Source organism: Lepidochelys olivacea, assembly GCF_965140295.1.
Source record: "Lepidochelys olivacea isolate rLepOli2 genome assembly, chromosome: 7".
NCBI classification, from domain to species: Eukaryota; Metazoa; Chordata; order Testudines; family Cheloniidae; genus Lepidochelys; species Lepidochelys olivacea.
This window is the reverse complement of record NC_140417.1, coordinates 47,866,573-47,884,840: the sequence shown is the minus strand read 5'-3', so window position 1 is coordinate 47,884,840 and position 18,268 is coordinate 47,866,573. Positions and strand designations below refer to the sequence as shown.

General features: G+C 51.0%; 1 protein-coding gene across 3 annotated transcripts in view; it reads right to left on the bottom strand.

Annotated features, from left to right (window-relative positions):
* CACNA2D2 (calcium voltage-gated channel auxiliary subunit alpha2delta 2) overlaps nt 1-18,268 on the bottom strand; it is a 598,918-nt gene that overhangs the window by 444,569 nt on the left and 136,081 nt on the right. For all 3 annotated transcript variants that reach the window (XM_084635197.1, XM_084635195.1, XM_084635196.1), the window contains exon 3: nt 12,902-13,018. In XM_084635197.1, the coding sequence (XP_084491323.1) occupies nt 12,902-13,018 (117 nt within the window). The remainder of the gene's footprint in view (nt 1-12,901; nt 13,019-18,268) is intronic.

Below are 18,268 nucleotides of genomic sequence, written 5' to 3'. Positions count from 1 at the left end.
CCTTATTGATGATCAGGACAAGTCTTGATGCTTTAGGTGAAGGAGGTAGTCCAGTATAAACGGTATGGAGGCGAGGAGCGGTGACTGACTATGTTGCTCTGCCCAGATGGAAAACCTTTTCCACTTGGCCAGGTAAGTAGCCCTGGTGGAGGGCTTTCTACTACCCAGGAGGACTTGTCTGACCTGGTCCAAACAAGACAGCTCTGTGGCACTTAGCCATGGAGCATCCAGGCCGTAAGGTGGAGCGACTCCAGATTCAGGTGCCGGAGTCGGCCCTGGTCCTGAGTGATCAGGTAAGGGACCAGCGGTAAGGTGAGTGGGGCCGCTATGGACATTTCCAGGAGCGAGGTGAACCAGTGCTGATGCGGCCACGCCGGCGCTATTAGCATGACTCGGGCCCAGTCCCTGCGGATCTTGAGGAGCACCCTGTGGACTAGGGGGATGGGTGGGAAAGCATATAGCAAGCAGACCTCCCATGAAAGAAGGAAGGTGTCCCCGATGGACCCCGAGCCATGGTTTCTGAGGGAACAAAGTGTCTGACATTTCCTGTTGCCCAGTGTGGCGAACAGGTCTATCTGGGAAGAGCCCCAGAACCGGAAGATTGAGCTCACCAAGTCTGGCCGAAGGGACCACTTGTGGCCATTGAAGGTCCGGCTGAGGCTGTCGGCCAGTGTGTTTCGCACCCCTGGGAGGTATGAAGCCTGCAGGTGGATCGAGTGCTTTATGCAGAAATCCCACAGCGCAAGGGCTTCTCGGCACAGGGGAGAGGAGCGTGCACCCCCGTTTCTTGATATAAAACATCGTCAAGGTGTTGTCCGTGAGGATTGAAACACATGTGCCCGTTATGTGTGTTTTGAAAGCGTAGCAGGCCAGACACACTGCCCTCAGCTCTTTGACATTGATATGAAGAGTGACGTCCACCGGAGACCAGAGGCCTTGGGTCTTGAGGTCCCCTTGAGGACCCCTTGAGGCTCTCCCAATCCAGATCCGAGGTGTCTGACACCAAGGTGAGCGAGGGCTGGCAAAAGGCACCCCTGCGCAAACCATTCAAGGGTCAAGCCAGTACCAGGTGGGGCAGGGTTACGACCCTGTCCAACGCATCTCTGGCTGGTCAGTACACCAACGCCAACCAAGACTGGAGTGGGCGCAGCCTTAGCCTAGCATGCTGCACCACGTATGTGCAGGAGGCCATGTGTCCCAGCAGCTTTAGACAGTTTCTTGCCGACGTTGTGGGGAACCGTCTGAGGCTCTGTATGATGTCCTTAAGTGAGTGAAACCTGGCCTCCAGGAGGTATGCCCTGGCTTGGGTAGAGTCCAGGACCGCGCCTATGCACTGGGGACAGAGTAGATTTCTCCTCATTCAGGAGGAGACCTAAGTCGAGGAAGGTCCTCCTTATAAACTCGACCTGAGCCTCCACCTGGTCTCTCGAGCGACCTTTGATCAGCCACTCGTTGAGGTATGTAAAAACCTGCAACTGGCACTTGTGCAGGAAAGCCACGACGACGGCCATGCATTTTGTGAATATTCGGGGGGCAGTTGACTGTCCAAACGGGAGGACGGCAAACTGGTAGTGGCCTCTGTTCACCACAAATCTGAGGTAGTGTCTGTGATGTGGGACTATTGCGATATGAAAATACGCGTCCTTCAAGTCGAGGGTAGCGTACCAGTCTCCTGGATCCAGTGAGGAGATAATGGAGGTTAGTGAGACCATGCGAAACTTGAGTTTCTTTACGTACTTGTTGAGCTGTCGCAGGTCCAGTATGGGCTGAGGCCCCTCTTGGCCTTCGGTATGAGGAAATACCGGGAGTAGAAACCCTTGCCCCTTAGCTCCTGAGGAGCCTCCTCCTCTGCCCCTACCGAGAGGAGGGACTGCGCCTCTTGAATTAGAAGCTGCTCATGAGAGGGGTCCCTGAAGAGGGTCGGGGAAGGGGGTTGAGGGGGATACAGAATTGGATGGAATATCCCCTCTCTACCACGCAGAGCGCCCATCGGTCTGAAGTAATTCAAGATCAGGCACGGTAAAAAGGGGATAGATGGGACGAGAAAGTAAGATGGGAAGGATCCAAAAGTCGTACTGGCAAGCCGTCCTCAACCGTACCCTCAAAAGGGTGGCCTAGAGCCTGTTGGGACCCTGGGCTGGCCCGAGCTTTGTCCAGAGGGAGGGCATTACCTCCTCTGAGTGCTCCTGTTCTGCCTTCGTGGAGCGTCCTGGCGGTTTTGGGGTTGGTAAGAACGAGGGGCAGGTTGAGGCCTAAAATGTCTGCACTGGGTAGCAGGCGTGTGAAGCCCCAGCGAATGAAGGGTAGCCCTCAAGTCCTTCAAACTGTGAAGTCTCTTATCCATCTTCTCGGAGAAGAGAGCTACACCCTCGAAGGGAAGGTCTTGAATGGTCTGCTGGATCTCGTGGGGAAGACCAGAGACCTGTAGTCAGGAGCCTCTCTTCATAACCACCCATGTGGCCAAAGTGGGGGAGGCCGCATCCGCCAGATCCAAGGCTGCTTGGAAAGATGCTCGGGAGACCAGTTTCTCCTCCTCCACAAGCGCAGACAACTCCCCCCCAAGCTTCTTGGGGCAGAAGTTCTGTAAACTTAGCCATAGATGAGCAGGTGTTATGCCCATAGCGGCTTACTATGGCCTGCTGATTGGCTATACAAAGTTGCAGGCCTGCTGTCAAGTAGACCTTCCGGCCAAACAGGTCCAGTTTCTTGGCATCCCTGTTTTTAGGGGTGGATCCTTGAAACCCTTGACATTCTCTCTGATTGGCCGCGTCGACCACCAAAGAGTCCGGAGGAGGGTGGGTGTAAAGATGTTCATACCCTCTAGAGGGAACGAAGTAGCAGCGCTCGGATTTCTTGGCCGTAGGTGCCAGAGAAGCAGAAGTTTGTCACAAGTTCTTAGATGCTTCGGTTATCGACTTGATAAATGGCATTGCAACTCTGGAAGGGCTGGAGGGAGCCAGGATGTCTATGACAGGGTCTTAATCCTCTTCCATCTCCTCTGCCTGAATCTCCAGGCTTTGGGCGGCCCACCTTAAAAGCTGTTGAAGAACCCGGTTGTCCTCCAAAGCTGGGGCCGTCAAAGTCCCCATGACCACTTCATCAGGTGAGGACGAGGAAGAGAGAACAAGAGGTGGGCCCAGTTCACTGCCTTCGGCCCCCGCAGGGTCCCTCGGCACGCAGTACTCGGGCTGTGGAGCTGATACTGATGAAGAACTCTGCACTGCAGCTGGTGCCGGGGCAGATAAATCCGGCGGGACCAAGACCGTCAGGGTCGGTAGGGAGGGAGCTGAGGCTTGCACTGGTGCCATCACATGGAGAGCTGGTGCCGGAGCTGGCTGAGGTATCGGTGCCGAAACCATGTGAGTCGGTGAGGCCACTCCGCCCGAGGGCGGCGCGGTCATCAGCGGTGCCAGCACTGACTGTGGCATGAACGACACCAAGAACACCGACACCGTTCTGGAGCGCGGACCATGGACTTGACCTTGGCTCTGATGGTACACCCAGGGGGTCCAGAAGGGCCACCGAGCAGGTGGTTGCCACTGTTGCTACCACGGTGCTGGGTATGGTTGGTGACTGCCCCGGGACCTGGACCTTCTGCTCCGCGATCTGCTAGATCGAGCTGAGTCTACCTCCGACTCCAAGGTCTCCGAATAAGATGACCACAGAGGAGCAGTCCCCTGGGTCGCCAACGAACAACAACTCAATTCCCAGGAGTGGTGCACTTCCTGCATCTGTGCAGGCGGTGCCGGAGATGGAGAATGACGGGCCATCATGGTTGGCTTACCCCTGGAGTGGAACAGGGCGCATGTGGTCACCAAAGATTTGTCCCTCCTTTGGGGGGAGGACGGCACCGGGAGGCACATCAGGTCTGTTGCCGCCTTGAACGCCTCCAGCGTTGATGGTGGTTGTATGTCCACCAGATGGTCCGGGGACCGAGGAGGGTTTGGACTCGACTGGACCCCGGCCGGGGCAGGAGTCGACAAAACCCTGGGTGGAAGCGAGGCAGAGGCCGTTTGTCCCGAGCCACTCGCGGACAGCGCTGGCCCCTTAGGCTTCAAGGGAGGTGATCGGTCCCTCTCCGGCCTCTTCTTCTTTACCGGCACTGGAGAAGGAGAATGGTGCTGAACTGAGGCCGACGCCCTAGGGCCCGAGTAGTGGTGGTGCCGGTGGGCTTTAGAGTCCTTAGCCAGGCCCGTTTTGGCGCTGTTTGCACCAAAGCGCTGCGCACCGAAGAGGACATGCTCAGTGCAGGGTCGTTGGGTCCCTGGTCAGATTGCGGTCTCAGAGCCGCCTCCATGAGCAGGAGTTTTAGTCTCTGCTCTCTGTCCTTAAGGGTTCTTGGGCGGAAACCCTTGCAAACACTTGTCCTTTTGGTGAGTCTCACCAAAGCACCGCAGGCAAGACAAGTGAGGATCACTCTTGGGCATAAACTTTCCACAGTACTCACAGAGTTTAAACCCCAGAGACCTGGGCATACTCCCGAAGGGGAAACGAACTATCTAACAAACCACTACTAACTATATGAAAAGTACAACTATAGAGAATAACTGTTTACACTAAGAACAAAGACACTGCTAAGGCGCTTGCTGTAAGAGCGAGCAAAGTTCCAGCTAGCCATCACAGGCGGTAAGAAGGAACTGAGGGGGGGGGGTCAGTGGGGCCCGATATTGGGCACCATGAAGGTACCATTCCAGGGGGTGCCCAGGCAGACCCTACGGACGCTGCTAGGGGAAAAATCTTCCAGCTGTCTTGCACGTGGCGTGCGCACACCTACTTGTAATGGACATGAACAATCACTCAAAGAAGAACTCACACATGCCACTGGGAAGAGGGGGGAGAATGCTTTTTATGAGTACTAATTCACTATCATACCCGGTTCTCCATATCACATGCCTCCAGAAGCCAGAGAGGAACAACGCTACAGGCAATTAGCATGGAGAGCAACAGGACAAAGAGAGAAGCAGCTCCTGACACAGCTCAGTGGCTTTCGCTGGAGGAGGAAGGGCAGTCCTGTTCCAAACTGGATTAGCCTAGCCCATTGTGCCCTAATACCACCCTCAGCACAAACATTGCTGTCAAAAGTCAGATAGTTCACCTCTGGAGAGATTTAACTGCTTGCAATGACAGTGCCATAAGACTTACTTGGGGGGGGGGGGGTGACCACTCTGAATGGAGCCAAGGAACACTTTGTTGCATGCCAATCTTTGCAAGTCTTCACACAAGGGAAACCTTTCACTCTCCATCAGGGAGCTGAAGGACTGATAAAGACTCATTACCCAATACCTGTAAAGGAAATCTCATGGCTATCAGAAAGAAAAGGAGTACTTGTGGCACCTTAGAGACTAACAAATTTATTTGTTAGTCTCTAAGATGCCACAAGTACTCCTTTTCTTTTTGCGAATACAGACTAACACGGCTGCTACTCTGAAACATGGCATCAGAGCTGTTAAAGGGATAAACCTGTCCAATTAAATCCCCTCTGCATGCATGATATATGCTAGACGCAGATTGAGCCCGAGACAACTCCCAGTGGAACAGAACCAGACAGTACACACCAGGGCTAAGAGCATCAGAGGATGAGCTGCCAACCTTACAAGCACCCTGACCAACCAGCTACCATCCCTGGAAAGCCCCCTAATGCAAGGTTCTATAACAACGCACCACACTCCTACTATGCCTTCCCTCCCAAGATTCAAAACACTTTATAAGCATTAATTGCACTACCATGCAAAGCATATGAGTAATGATATGCTGATGGGGAGACTGAGGCACAAAAAGTTAAGTACGTTGCCCAATTTCTCCAAGTCTCTTGTGTGAAGCCAGGTCCCCAGATGCCTGGTCACATGCTGACACCATTAAGATGCTGGCCCCTTTCTCATGCACTGCACAGCCGCTGCTCTCAAGCACCATCTTTGGAACTGGAGCCAGGGGAGAAGGGAAACATATTCCTCAGTAATAGAAGCTCCTACAGCAACACTCCCAGGAAATCTCTTCAATGAGACCTGCAACAGTGTTTAAAATAAAAATACACCTCTAGAGCTTTGCTCCTGCTGCTTGTGTTTTGCCTTAGGGTGATGTGGAAGGCCACGCCTGATCTTCCCTGCCTTTGCTGAAGGACAATTTGGGGATCTTCTAGGATGTACACAGTGAGCTCTTGCATCTTAACTGAAGGGACAGGAATGTTGAATCTTTCCCAAAGATGTCCTTTCACCAGAGCATTCATCAAGCATTAGAGATAAGTAGGTGTTAACTAAACCCAGGGTTCATCCACACAGGTCAGCAGCTGGTGAGACGGAAAGTGAAAACAAGCATGGAATTGTGATGGGGGAGAAAGGAGAGAGAATAAGCTCACAGGAATTGGAAAGAGCACAGGACCCATTTAACAGGCTGCTCCTGGGCAGCGCCGACTACAACACCTCACTCACGGGGCTACAGGAAACAACAAACAGATCTCCACCATAAGGCAGCTTAAACTTTTCTACTTTGCCACCAGAATTTGTGCAGACAGAGAAATACAGCCTCAACTGCCCACCCTTCAGGCCTGTGCAAAGACCCTGGGCAGGCAGTCCAACGGGTGGAGAGAGAGAGAGGCTAGCTTCAGCACCGAACTCCGCCCCCAGCGTCTTGCCCCCAGGGGTTCAGATCTAAGAACTATCAGGCAGAGTGACCCAGCTGAACCCAGCTGCCAGGCTGGATTGTGAAGAAACAGGCAATTGCTAAAGGAGCTGGGACCTGGACGTCCTAGGGTCTGTTGGTTCTGGTCTCCAACTCCCATTCCCAGCATTCCAGGTTATCCATACTCCCTGATGTTGTTTATCTGTATCTTATTTTATTGTATCAGATAGACCCCTTTCAGAGAAGAAGAAAGAACACCAACACAGCCAGGACTGTTGAGGCAAGTCACAGTGTATAAATAACTCAGCATAGCCCACAGTAAGCAATGGGATGTATAGCTATCATGAGGCAAAGCAAATCATCTGTGGCTAAACCTCTGAAATGGGAACCAATCAGCAGTCGAATTAGCCTTCAGAGGTCTGCATGGGAAAAGCCCAAAATGAAACCCAGGAGCGAAGCTTTCCATCCCGCCCCTAACACCTAAGAATGTGGGGAAAGTTCAGATCCAGATACTAACTCCACACACAGCTCCCATCCCTTGCTGATTACAAGAAAAAAAAGCAGTCATGGGACATTCACGGCCCTGCGGGGAGACAATGCCCTCTTTTACCACACTGAGTCCAGCGGAGCTAATCCGCAACAGTGATTTTTCCACTTGTGTTTGACTTTAGTTACAGAGACATGCTCCGAGAAACTGCTCAGCAAACAGAGAAAAGGACACTGCTGCCACAGCCCTGGGACCAGATTCTCATCTCCCCTACACTGGGATCAGCTGGGATAACACCATGGTATTCAGGGGGAGCGTGACATGGTGGGAATTGGGCACATTGAGTTCCAGAAGCTCCCGCCCATGGAAAGCGCAGCCTCCCATGTTTCAGGGAGTGACTCTGGCAAAAGGATCATGTCTATTGCTGCAATTAAGAAATATTTCCCCAGTGCCACTTAACACCTCTGGAAAATGTCAGTGGCGTATCAGCTGTTTGCACTGATGCTTTCTGAAATCCGACATCAGCTCAAACCACAACCCCTGCTGCCCTCCTCCCTTTGCTGTGCTGCAGCTTGGCATTTACAGAGCTGGTTAGGAAGAGAGTCTGGGCTGAGTGGAGCACATCAGTGGCACACAGCCGCAGTGAGCAGGTGGAAGAAGCCATGAAAGTGGCATGCACAGCTTAACACGAAGCAATTACTACTCCGATCTGCACATCCAGGTAGCAAGCGAAAGCACATGCAGGAAATAGCAAACCTCTGCCTTAACTGTTGTGCTGGGTCCCTTCCTTCCCAGTCTGCCATGGTCATCAGCTCCTCCTGACCCCAGGGCACTTGCCACCCTGGAGAGTGGCTAATCATGGGCATGGGAAGTAATACACAACAGGCCCAGAAGGGAGGGAGAAGAATCCAGCAGCAATACCACTGAAGGAGATTACACTTCCAAGAAGTAGAACCACCCAAATTTATCCACAGCCAATAATAAAAAAAAAATCAGATCCATTTAGTCAAGTTTATTTTTCTCCCAAACTCTTCTGCAGGCAGCGATTACACAGCAGCAGCACCATTATAATACAGTACACCTAGGCAGCATCTCCTGTACTTGTGCAATACACAAAGCAGCACGAGGATTTCAGAAAGAGCAACAATGCAGACGTGGGGAAGGGGGACCCAGCTTCCCCCTCCCCCCATCTCTCCTTCTATAAAATCTACTGTCTCCGGGGTCCTCATCAATCATGGATTCCCTTGGGGCTCCCTGACTCACACAAGTCACCCCACTGACTTGAGCAGGGCTTCCTGTTTGAGTGGCAACAGCAAGATCCAGCCTTTGGCCCTGTGCATCAGAGGCCACTGCAGCTGCAGCCTGGAACACCCGAGCCTGTTTGCTGACACTGGATTCTTCACTGCCACCTCATCTGTGTGCAACTAGCACTTTCTGCCCCGCCCAGCAAGCGCCTGAACACAGCGGGTTGGTGCTCTCCAGAGATGGGCGGGGCGCAATAGAAACATGTTAACTCAGGTTAAAAAAACACCACCAGTGAATGGAGCAGGGAGGGAGGCAATGCCAGCCAGCCCTCTCCTTCCAGCCAGGCACTCACTGCCTTCCGCAGGCATTCAAAATGCCAGGCTCATGAAGATGGAGGCTACGTTGCTTTTTTCTTATTTCCAGCTCACCCTCCCTTCCTGGAGCCTGGGGAAGCAGGGAGCAGCAGAGCGATGGCCACGGAGTTCGGGAGCACAGTGCTGGCTTCTACAGTGACTCAGAACATATGAAGGGGGCATTTCTCTCCCTCTATGGTTCCAGCAAAGGGCGGTGTGGGGAGGGAGTAGTGCTGAGGTTTGGGTTGGGAGAGAGGAGAATATACAGGGGGTGCGGGCTGTGACTTTTGAACAATGGGGTGGGGAGACAGCAGCCATGGGAGGGGCTTCTCATCACTGGAGGCCCTGTCTGCCTTTCCCTACCTGGGCCAGAGCAGACACGAAGGGGAGGACGTAGCAGTAGCGGCTAACGCTGGGGGGACTGGTAAGTAAATCCTGCAGAAGCTGTACTGGAGGCGGGCTGAGGCCTAACACTGAGCTCTGGTAACTTCACTAGAGCTGTACGTAAAGCCTCAGAACAAGCGCCCAAAGCACAATACATAATAAACAGGTCAGTTCCCTTGACAAATTCCCCGAAGGCAGCCCATGGCACAACTCTTCCTGCAAGCGCACAGACGTGGGAAGGGACTTGAGTGACAGAAGGGGGGAAAAGAGGGGAGACCTGGAAAAAAAAACAGCCACAGAAGAAGAGAATCCCAAGAAAAAAATAAGTTTGGTAAATGACTGACAAGAGACGCAGAGAAATTCTGGACTCAAGAACTTGTCAAGCCATGAGCAAAGCAACTGTAATTCCCAACAGAAGGGTCAAAGGTGCAGTTGGGGCATAACTGGGATATTAACTCACCATCATTTGGCAGTTGCTGACACCTTGACCCTTTTGCAAAGGTTTGGGGGGGGTGATATTTCCTGGGTAGAACCAGGGCAACTGTTGGTCCAGGCCAAAAAGCACCACAGAAGTTTGAATTTGATGCAGGAAGGCAATCAGAGCCATCCATATTTTTTCCCTATAACTGATCTGATGTGACACACTGGCTAAGTATGTTGTGTCCTCTAGTGTCAGTCAACTAGGATACAAGCCTACTACAGCTACTAGCAGAGTTACTCTATTAGCTCCAGGTAGAGGGCTGTGCTTTTGGGATTCAAGGCCAAGGATTCCATCCCTGCTGATGACACCAGGAAGCAAGTGGAATGGTGATTGTAGGGCCTAAGAAAGGATACAATAAGAGAGTTAACACAGGGCTGGTTGGTGTGAAAGGGGCTTCCCCTGGACAACAGGCACTGGGGACAGAGGCAGCTCCATACTGATTTCATGCTTATGGCTGGAGAGCAGGGTAGGCCAGCAAGAAGTCTCCTGGTATCTGGCGGAGTGCACTAACCCCACAGGCCTCGTGGGAACAAGAAAGGAGTGTTGCAGAGAGATCCTGCTAGGAATTTTTCCTGTCTCATGAGGAAACAGACAGAATGGTCCAGTGTAGAGAGGAAGAGCAGTAGCTAAGTGCCCAGCCTTGCAGCTCTGCTTTACTGAGAGAAGCAATCACTCTCCTTCCCCCACATTACTCTGAAATGCACACGGGAAATAAGAATGCCTGTGATCGCCACACCCCTGCTGCAGCCATAAGGCTGTGTTAAGCCACTGCCACCAAAAGTCAGCACCAAGTGTGGTTTCTTGTGTTTAATTTTTGTTTCTATAGGGGAAGCAGGGGGGACTGTAAATATTATTAATAAACACTCTGGACACAACTTAACTTCCTTTAATCAGGATGCATTAATGTTTTGCTTTGAAACTGGGAACAGCAGGCTCTTTGATGAATAGGCTGAATCATCGTCTAATTTGAATGTGACTCCTATGCAGTGCCTGTGCAGCGTGCTGAAAGGCTAGCTAGTATCTTCCTCCAGAAACCCTGCTCACTGAGAGACGTCCTACACCTCCTACAGCAACAATACAAAGTGGGGAGGGGACTTCTTTTCCAGCGGTGGAAGCATACAGGTGCCACAAAAATTGTGCTACATAAGGCCTGATGCCCCCTCCCACTCTCACTGATACACGTCAGTCACACTTGACTCAGCTGCTGAAAAAAACATTTAAGGAAAATCATCATTGCTCCTATGAGTCACGGGGGGAAGAGAAATGTCTCAGAGAGATGATTCAACTGGAAGGAGAGCGCAGGCAGAAGAAAACATAGGTTGGAGAGGAAGAAAAACTTCCTGGTAGGGAGAAGCTGCGTTAGGTTTTGTCTACACTAGCACTTTTGTCAGCAAAATTTTTGTCCATCGGGGTGTGGACAGTGCTATGTCCATGGGAGACCTTACAGTGGCACAGCTGTAGTGGTACAGCTGCGTCAATGTAAGGTCTGTAGGGTAGACACAGCCTTAGGCTGTGGCAGAGGCTCCCAAAGGAAGTGGAGGGAGAGCTTTGGCTTAGATCCTGGCCCCTTTGGCACTGTACAGTCCCTCTCCCTGCCAGTGCAGGACTGAAGGAGCCAAAAAGGTTTCCCCCATCCCTAGATTCTATTGCCTATCACCAATCTGGGAGGAGAGACCAGGAGCACCTACTAAAATGTTATAATTGAGGTGTATGGACATTCAAACCGGCTTGATGAGAGATGAACCACCCAGGGTCTCATTCTGAAAATGCATGCTTCATAAGATTCTCTCAGCCCTGGATAAATACGAGTCACCTCACCATGCTAGGCTACTGAATTGGGGGCTCTTATCACAGACTGGCCAACGCCAGAGATAGAATCAAGCTGGAAGACAACTGAGATTAAGTCCATCTGGCACCACATGGGCCGCATCTTGCCTGACCTTAGGAACAGGAGATGCACAGCCGCCTTTCAGAACTGCCTGTGAACCAGAACAGGGGACAGGAAGGAGGCAGTGACTGACCCCATAGATATATTTACACTGTGCTGTAAAGCTCCCAGCACCATTCCCTGTTATAAGCAATTCCCCGGGGAGTTCTATCCTATTCTACTCTTATTCCACGCTCATCACAGTAGGATCTGAGCATCTTCCACCAGTGCATTAAGCATCAGGACTAACACTGTCACAGGCTTAGAAATAGGCCTTGCACTTTGAGCAGAAGTGAGGATTGGGGTGGAGCAAGAAATGTGTCATTAGACAGATGGAGGTGGAAAGACTGGGATACTTCATGCATCACGGCACAAAAGCAAATAAATTAAAAAAAAAACAATTTGGGGTGGTCCTTAGTTGCTGTAGGAGTTCATTCCACAGTCTGGGACTGGCCCCCAAGAAAGCTCTGTCTCTTGTTCTCTTATTAAGGCACAGAGACTTTGTATTTAACATTACATAACACAGCAATGAAAGCCTGCTCCAAACAGCTACGGCATGGTCTTTCCCTGCAGTCCAGCCCCCCTCCTACCAAGACGAAGGGTGACCTTTGATCTCTCCATCTGCACCCGCACATCCTTGCACGACATCTCACCCATCGCCCCTTGTTAACTCAGTTGCATGCCTTGTTAGGCCAGTGTTGCCACTTGAACTGTGTTCCCAGGTGCAGAACTTCACCACACACAAAGTTTCATAAAATCAAGCACTCCAGAGGAAGCGACAGTTCCAGTAAATGAAACAGCTTTATGGCAGCGCGATCAGGTTATCTTACTCCAGCACTAATGAAATGAGCTCACTCAAAGAGAAAATGACACAAAATGGGAAGTGAGATTGGAAACTTAAACAGATGCCCAAGGGGACAACTCACATGCTTATATCATAGGCTATGCGCACTGTCCATCCGGGCCATCGGACACAGGCATGCAAGCATTTCAGGTTGCAGCCTCTTAAGGAACCAAAGCTATCTCTCGGTAACACTTTTTGTTAGTTGTGCTAAGGAACTGAGGTACTTTCCCCTGTTCAGTAGCTGGGGAGAATACACTGGCAAGGTTCAGAAGCCAACGTCTCTAACTATAGCAGCACATGTAGCAGTTATCCCAAGACTAAGGACGACACTTTACTTGAAAAGTCACCTATGCTGGAGAGTTGCTGAAATTTACCAACCCATGTGCCTTCCACACCCTTTCAGAAATATTCACGTTAAGATATGCAAACCCTAAGAGATGCAGTGCCTAGGAGAGAGCACGTCACCGTGTTCTGCTGGCAAGGTCACACCATTCTGCCAGGATCATCCCTTCCCGCAGACCCCCAACACACCACAAGAGACCAATGAACCAGGCAGGCCCCTTACCTTTAAAGCCCGGACTTTCTTGGCCAACAGGCTCTCAATGTCTCCCGACACTTTCTCCACTAATTTCTTGGGGACGTTCTCCTTGACCTCAAACAGGTTCCTATTGTCATTGTAGATCTAGTAAGCGGAATAAAAAGAAGAGAGACGGTCACCATTACATAAAGACATGAGAAACACAGATACCCCAGCCCTACAGTGCCAAGGGATTGTACTGCATGGGTAAGATAGGGGCTGTAGGATTTGGAAGTTGGGAGGCTTAGCACGCAAGGAAGGTGTGCACAAGGGTATGGTCTGAAGCTCATCCCTCTGGGTTTTCTAGCTTCCTCTCTTCTCCAGCAGAGACATCAAGGGCCTCTCCCTCCCCAAGGCCTGAGACATCCCAGTGCAATGGCCACCCATCCCTCTGGTGACTCAAATGTGCAATGCAGTCAAGGCCTCCCCAATTTTTTCACCCATTTTTTAGTGTCTAAATGATGTCCCCAGACCCCAGTCACAATCCACACTCCAGATCTTACTTGCCAGACCAGGCAACTGCAAGAAGAGCTCACTGCCATCCCCCAGGGCCAATAGTTCAATAGACACATGGGCTGACAGCAGATGGTACATAGCACCGCTATCCAATGCCAAATCAGCAGGGGGCAGAAGGGAGGTTAGCCAGCCGGATCGGACTGAAATTGGGATAAAACGTAGGACTTCCCCAGTAAACCCAGCATTTGGCCTACCTGCGCTGGAGAAGGGAGAGAGAGAAGTTGCCCAGTGGTGAAGGCAAAAAAAGTCCTGATACAATTAGCTACTCATTTGGGTTTCTAAAGTTTGTAGCCTTACTCCTGCGGCATGCTCTTTCACATGGATGGAAACCACCCTAGCTAAGCACATTCAGCCCTGAGGAAACCCCACTGCATTTCCAGTGGAGCCACTCTGGGGATTGATCTGTCCCACCAGCCAGAAGCTGATGCTAGAACAATCAGTGAAATTGTTAAAAACCACACTGACATGGTCAGCATTAGGCTTCAGAGTTAACAACTCCCATTCATCTCCACAATGAGCGGAGGAGGCTTAAATTATGCAGGAAACATGGGAGATCCCAGCAATCCGTAGGGTGACTAACTTCACTACTGCAGGAGGAAGTTCCATGAATGACAATTTCCAGTACCACTGATAACAGGGTACTGACTTTCATTTCTACCAAAGTACCTACCCCCTGGCCTCTGCCAAAGCCAGACAAAAAAATGCCCCCACTTTGTGACCTCCCCACATGGCCTCATGCCCTTTGTCCCCACATGGCACGCCATACCTCTTCCCTCTCCTAATTAAGAGGCATCCTCCCACAAGCCTGTAAGCCCTAGGTCTCCCATCAGAGGCATGTTAAACCAGACAGCAGAAAATCACCCAAGTAAATCTGAATCCTTGGAGTTCACAGGCCACAAAGTCAGCATCATTGCTCAGGTGCACTGCTGAGCCTCTCATTCCCCTTGCCCCATGTACAAGGCTGTAGGCTCTTTGGGGTAGGCAATTCTGTCTTCATAGAATATCAGGGTTGGAAGGGACTTCAGAAGGTCATCTAGTCCAACCCCCTGCTTGAAGCAGGACCAATCCCCAACTAAATCATCCCAGTCAGGGCTTTGTCAAGCCTGACAGTAAAAACTTCTTAGGAAGGAGATTCCACCACCTCCCTAGGTAACGCATTCCAGTGTTTCACCACCCTACTAGTGAAAAAGTTTTTCCTAATATCCAACCTAAACCTCCTCCACTGCAACTTGAGACAATTACTCCTTCTTCTGTCATCAGCTACCACTGAGAACACTCTAGAACCATCCTCTTTGGAACCCCCTTTCAGGTAGTTGAAAGCAGCTATCAAATCCCCCCTCATTCTTCTCTTCCACAGACTAAACAATCCCAGTTCCCTCAGCCTCTCCTCATAAGTCATGTGTTCCAGTCCCCTAATCATTTTTGTTGCCTTCTGCTGGACTCTTTCCAACTTTTCCACATCCTTCTTGTGGTGTGGGGCCCAAAACTGGACACTGTACTCCAGATGAGGCCTCACCAATGTTGAATAGAGGGCAACGATCATGTCCCTTGATCTGCTGGCAATGCCCCTACATATACAGCCCAAAATGCCATTGGCCTTTTTGGCAACAAGGGCACACTGTTGACTCATATCCAGCTTCTCGTCCACTGTAACCCCTAGGTCCTTTTCTGCAGTACTGCTGCAGAGCCATTTGGTTCCTAGTATGTAGCGGTGCATGGGATTCTTCCGTCCTAAGTGCAGGACTCTGCACTTGTCCTTGGTGAACCTCATCAGATTTCTTTTGGCCCAATCCTCTAATTTGTCTAGGGCCCTCTGTATCCTATCCCTACCCTCCAGCGTATCTACTTCTCCTCTCACTTTAGTGTCATCTGCCAACTTGCTGAGGGTGCAATCCACGCTATCCTCCAGATCACTTATGAAGATATTGAACAAAATCAGCCCCAGGACCGACCCTTGGGGCACTCCACGTGATACTGGCTGCCAACTAGACATGGAGCCATTGATCACTACCCGACAATCTAGCCAACTTTCTATCCATCTTATAGTCCATTCATCCAGCCCATACTTTTTTAACTTGCTGGCAAGAATACTGTGGGAGACCATGTCAAAGGCTTTGCTAAAGTCAAGGAACAACACGTCCATTGCTTTCCCCTCATCCACAGAGCCAGTTATCTCATCATAGAAGGCAATTAGATTAGTCAGGCATGACTTGCCCTTGGTGAATCCATGCTGCCTGTTCCTGATCACTTTCCTCTCCTCTAAGTGCTTCAGAATTGATTCCTTGAGGACCTGCTCCATGATTTTTCCAGGGACTGAGGTGAGGCTGACTGGCCTGTAGTTCCCAGGATCCTCCTTCTTCCCTTTTTTAAAGATGGGCACTACATTAGCCTTTTTCCAGTCGTCCGGGACTTCCCCTGATCGCCATGAGTTTTCAAAGATAATGGCCAATGGCTCTGCAATCACTTCCGCCAACTTCTTTAGCACTCTCGGATGCAGCGCATCTGGCCCTATGGACTTGTGCTTGTCCAGCTTTTCTAAATAGTCCCGAACCACTTCTTTCTCCACGGAGGGCTGGTTACCTCCTCCCTGTGCTGTGCTGCCCAGCGCAGTAGTCTGAGAGCTGAACTTGTTCGTGAAGACAGAGGCAAAAAAAGCATTGAGTACATTAGCTTTTTCCACATCACCCTGCCACAAACCATCTAGCACATTTCGGGTGCTATAGAAACGATCATATGGAGTCTTCGCCTGTAGGGCATCAGTTCAAATCTAGATCTGATCAGTAGCAACAGTGACTATTTGAGGCATGGACTGTTTCTCACTATGTGTCTATATGGCGCCTAGCCCAAACGGGGTCTGACCTGAGATGGTCCTCTGGGCACTATTGTAATCCATCTGAGACGTCTGCGGTGGCTTCTGTGCAACATGCTGGGAGTCTCAGCCCAGGTCCCTCCCCAGCAGACAAAACACATCACAAAAGTTACCAGACCTGGCCCAGTGTTGGCAGCCTCAGTGGAAAGATTAAGGATGGGCTGGGCCAGAAATGGGCTGGGCCTCTTCTCCGTTGAGGGGATAACACTATAACCAGCAGGAGCATTTGTGGTAATGTAGGCCTAGATCAGAGCAATGAAAGCTGGTGCTTCAGGGCATGCGGGAGACAGGATGGTAGTGCTCTCTACACACTGCACTACATCAGGGTTGGGTGAAGTGGGGCTCCACTTCCCAGAAGCTAGTGATGGGGTCAGGATCCCAGCAGATGGGCCAGTGCCCTGATCCAGCATGACAAACACTACGTACTTCTGCAAATTGGCAGGGGGTGAACTGGAGGGAGTTCGCGCTGCCACTGTTCAGGCAGCATTGTGCGTATAAACAGGGGGCTTCGGTCACCAGAGCTACCAGGCTGACACCTTTCACTGGGCACTCTGTTCTCTAAAGAGGCTGGAATGAGAACCCACCCCTGTGCTGTATTCCAGCTCCACCAGCAGAAAACAAAGAACACGATTAATTAATCAGACAAACACCGGCTCCTGCACCAGGCCTAATGAGAGACAACTCCTATAACGGAATATGCCTGATGCTATGATTTAGGGACAGGGAAGGCCACCAAAGTATTACCCTCCTAATGCGATCTTCAAAGTACCCCTACAAAACAGCCCAGCAGAAGGATGCAGACACCAACCCCGTGGAAAAATTACTTTGATATTTCCATCCCCTCCACCCCTCCCCTGAAAATCTGAGCTGGCGCATCAAGCAGTTTCTCAGTGGACAAGCAGCTCCTGATAACTTGAAGGCAGCTGGAGGTGAATTTGAAGTGTCTGAATACTGAATCCCACCTCCCACCTCCCCCCAGTGGCTGAGACAAATGGTTACAGACACAGAGGCTGCATGTGGTGCTTTCTGAGGCTAAGGAAAAGATGCTGCTTCTCCCCTCGGACAGTCTCTCCAGAGCTCCGTCAGGGTTAGCCCACAGGTTCCAGCCTTGTTTTCTCAGACCCTTGCTGTAATGGTCGTTCTGCCCAATGCCCCATTTCTGATGTGCCCAATTTCTCCTTTCTGTGCTGCTGATGCATTCCTGACAACCACCACCTCATGCTGACCTTTCATCCAGAAATACCACGCCAGCACAAGGCTCTGCTCCCAGAACTTATGGGAGGGATACTGTCATTCCCAAAAAGTCAGGGTTTCAAGCAAGTTACCCCGGGTGCCAGCTTTCCCTGCAAATGGAGTAACAAACTTCCTCCACCAATGTGCCTGTCAGCTGCATTCTAACTAGCAGGAGCAGCAGGTTGAAATTTGCAAGACTCCCCTATTCTGAGCCTATCATAGAATCATAGAAGATGAGGGTTGGAAGAGACCTCAGGAGGTCATCTAGTCCAACCCGCTGCTGAAAGCAGGACCAATCCCCAACTAAATCATCCCAGCCAGGGCTTTGTCAAGCCTGACCTTAAAAACTTCTAAGGAGGGAGATTCCACCACCTCCCTAGGTAACGCATTCCAGTGTTTCACCACCCTCCTAGTGAAAAAGTTTTTCCTAATATCCAACCTAAACCTCCCCCACTGCAACTTGAGAAAATTCTTGTCAATTTCTCTATATTACTGGCTCACAAGAATGGGGCTGGTAGGCACAGGGAGTGGAAGTGTGCTCTGGCACCCCACAGAGCAGAGGCCCAGGGAGGTGGTTTGTTTGCCTCATCAATTGCAATCATATGCCCATAAGGAATAGCTGGGGAGATCAGGAGACACCTCACTGGGTCTCCTCCTCTCTCAGGCTGAAGAGCCATGTAGTTCACAGGAAAGACAGGAGGGATCGCCCTAGAAACTAACCCCTCAAAGCCAGCTAC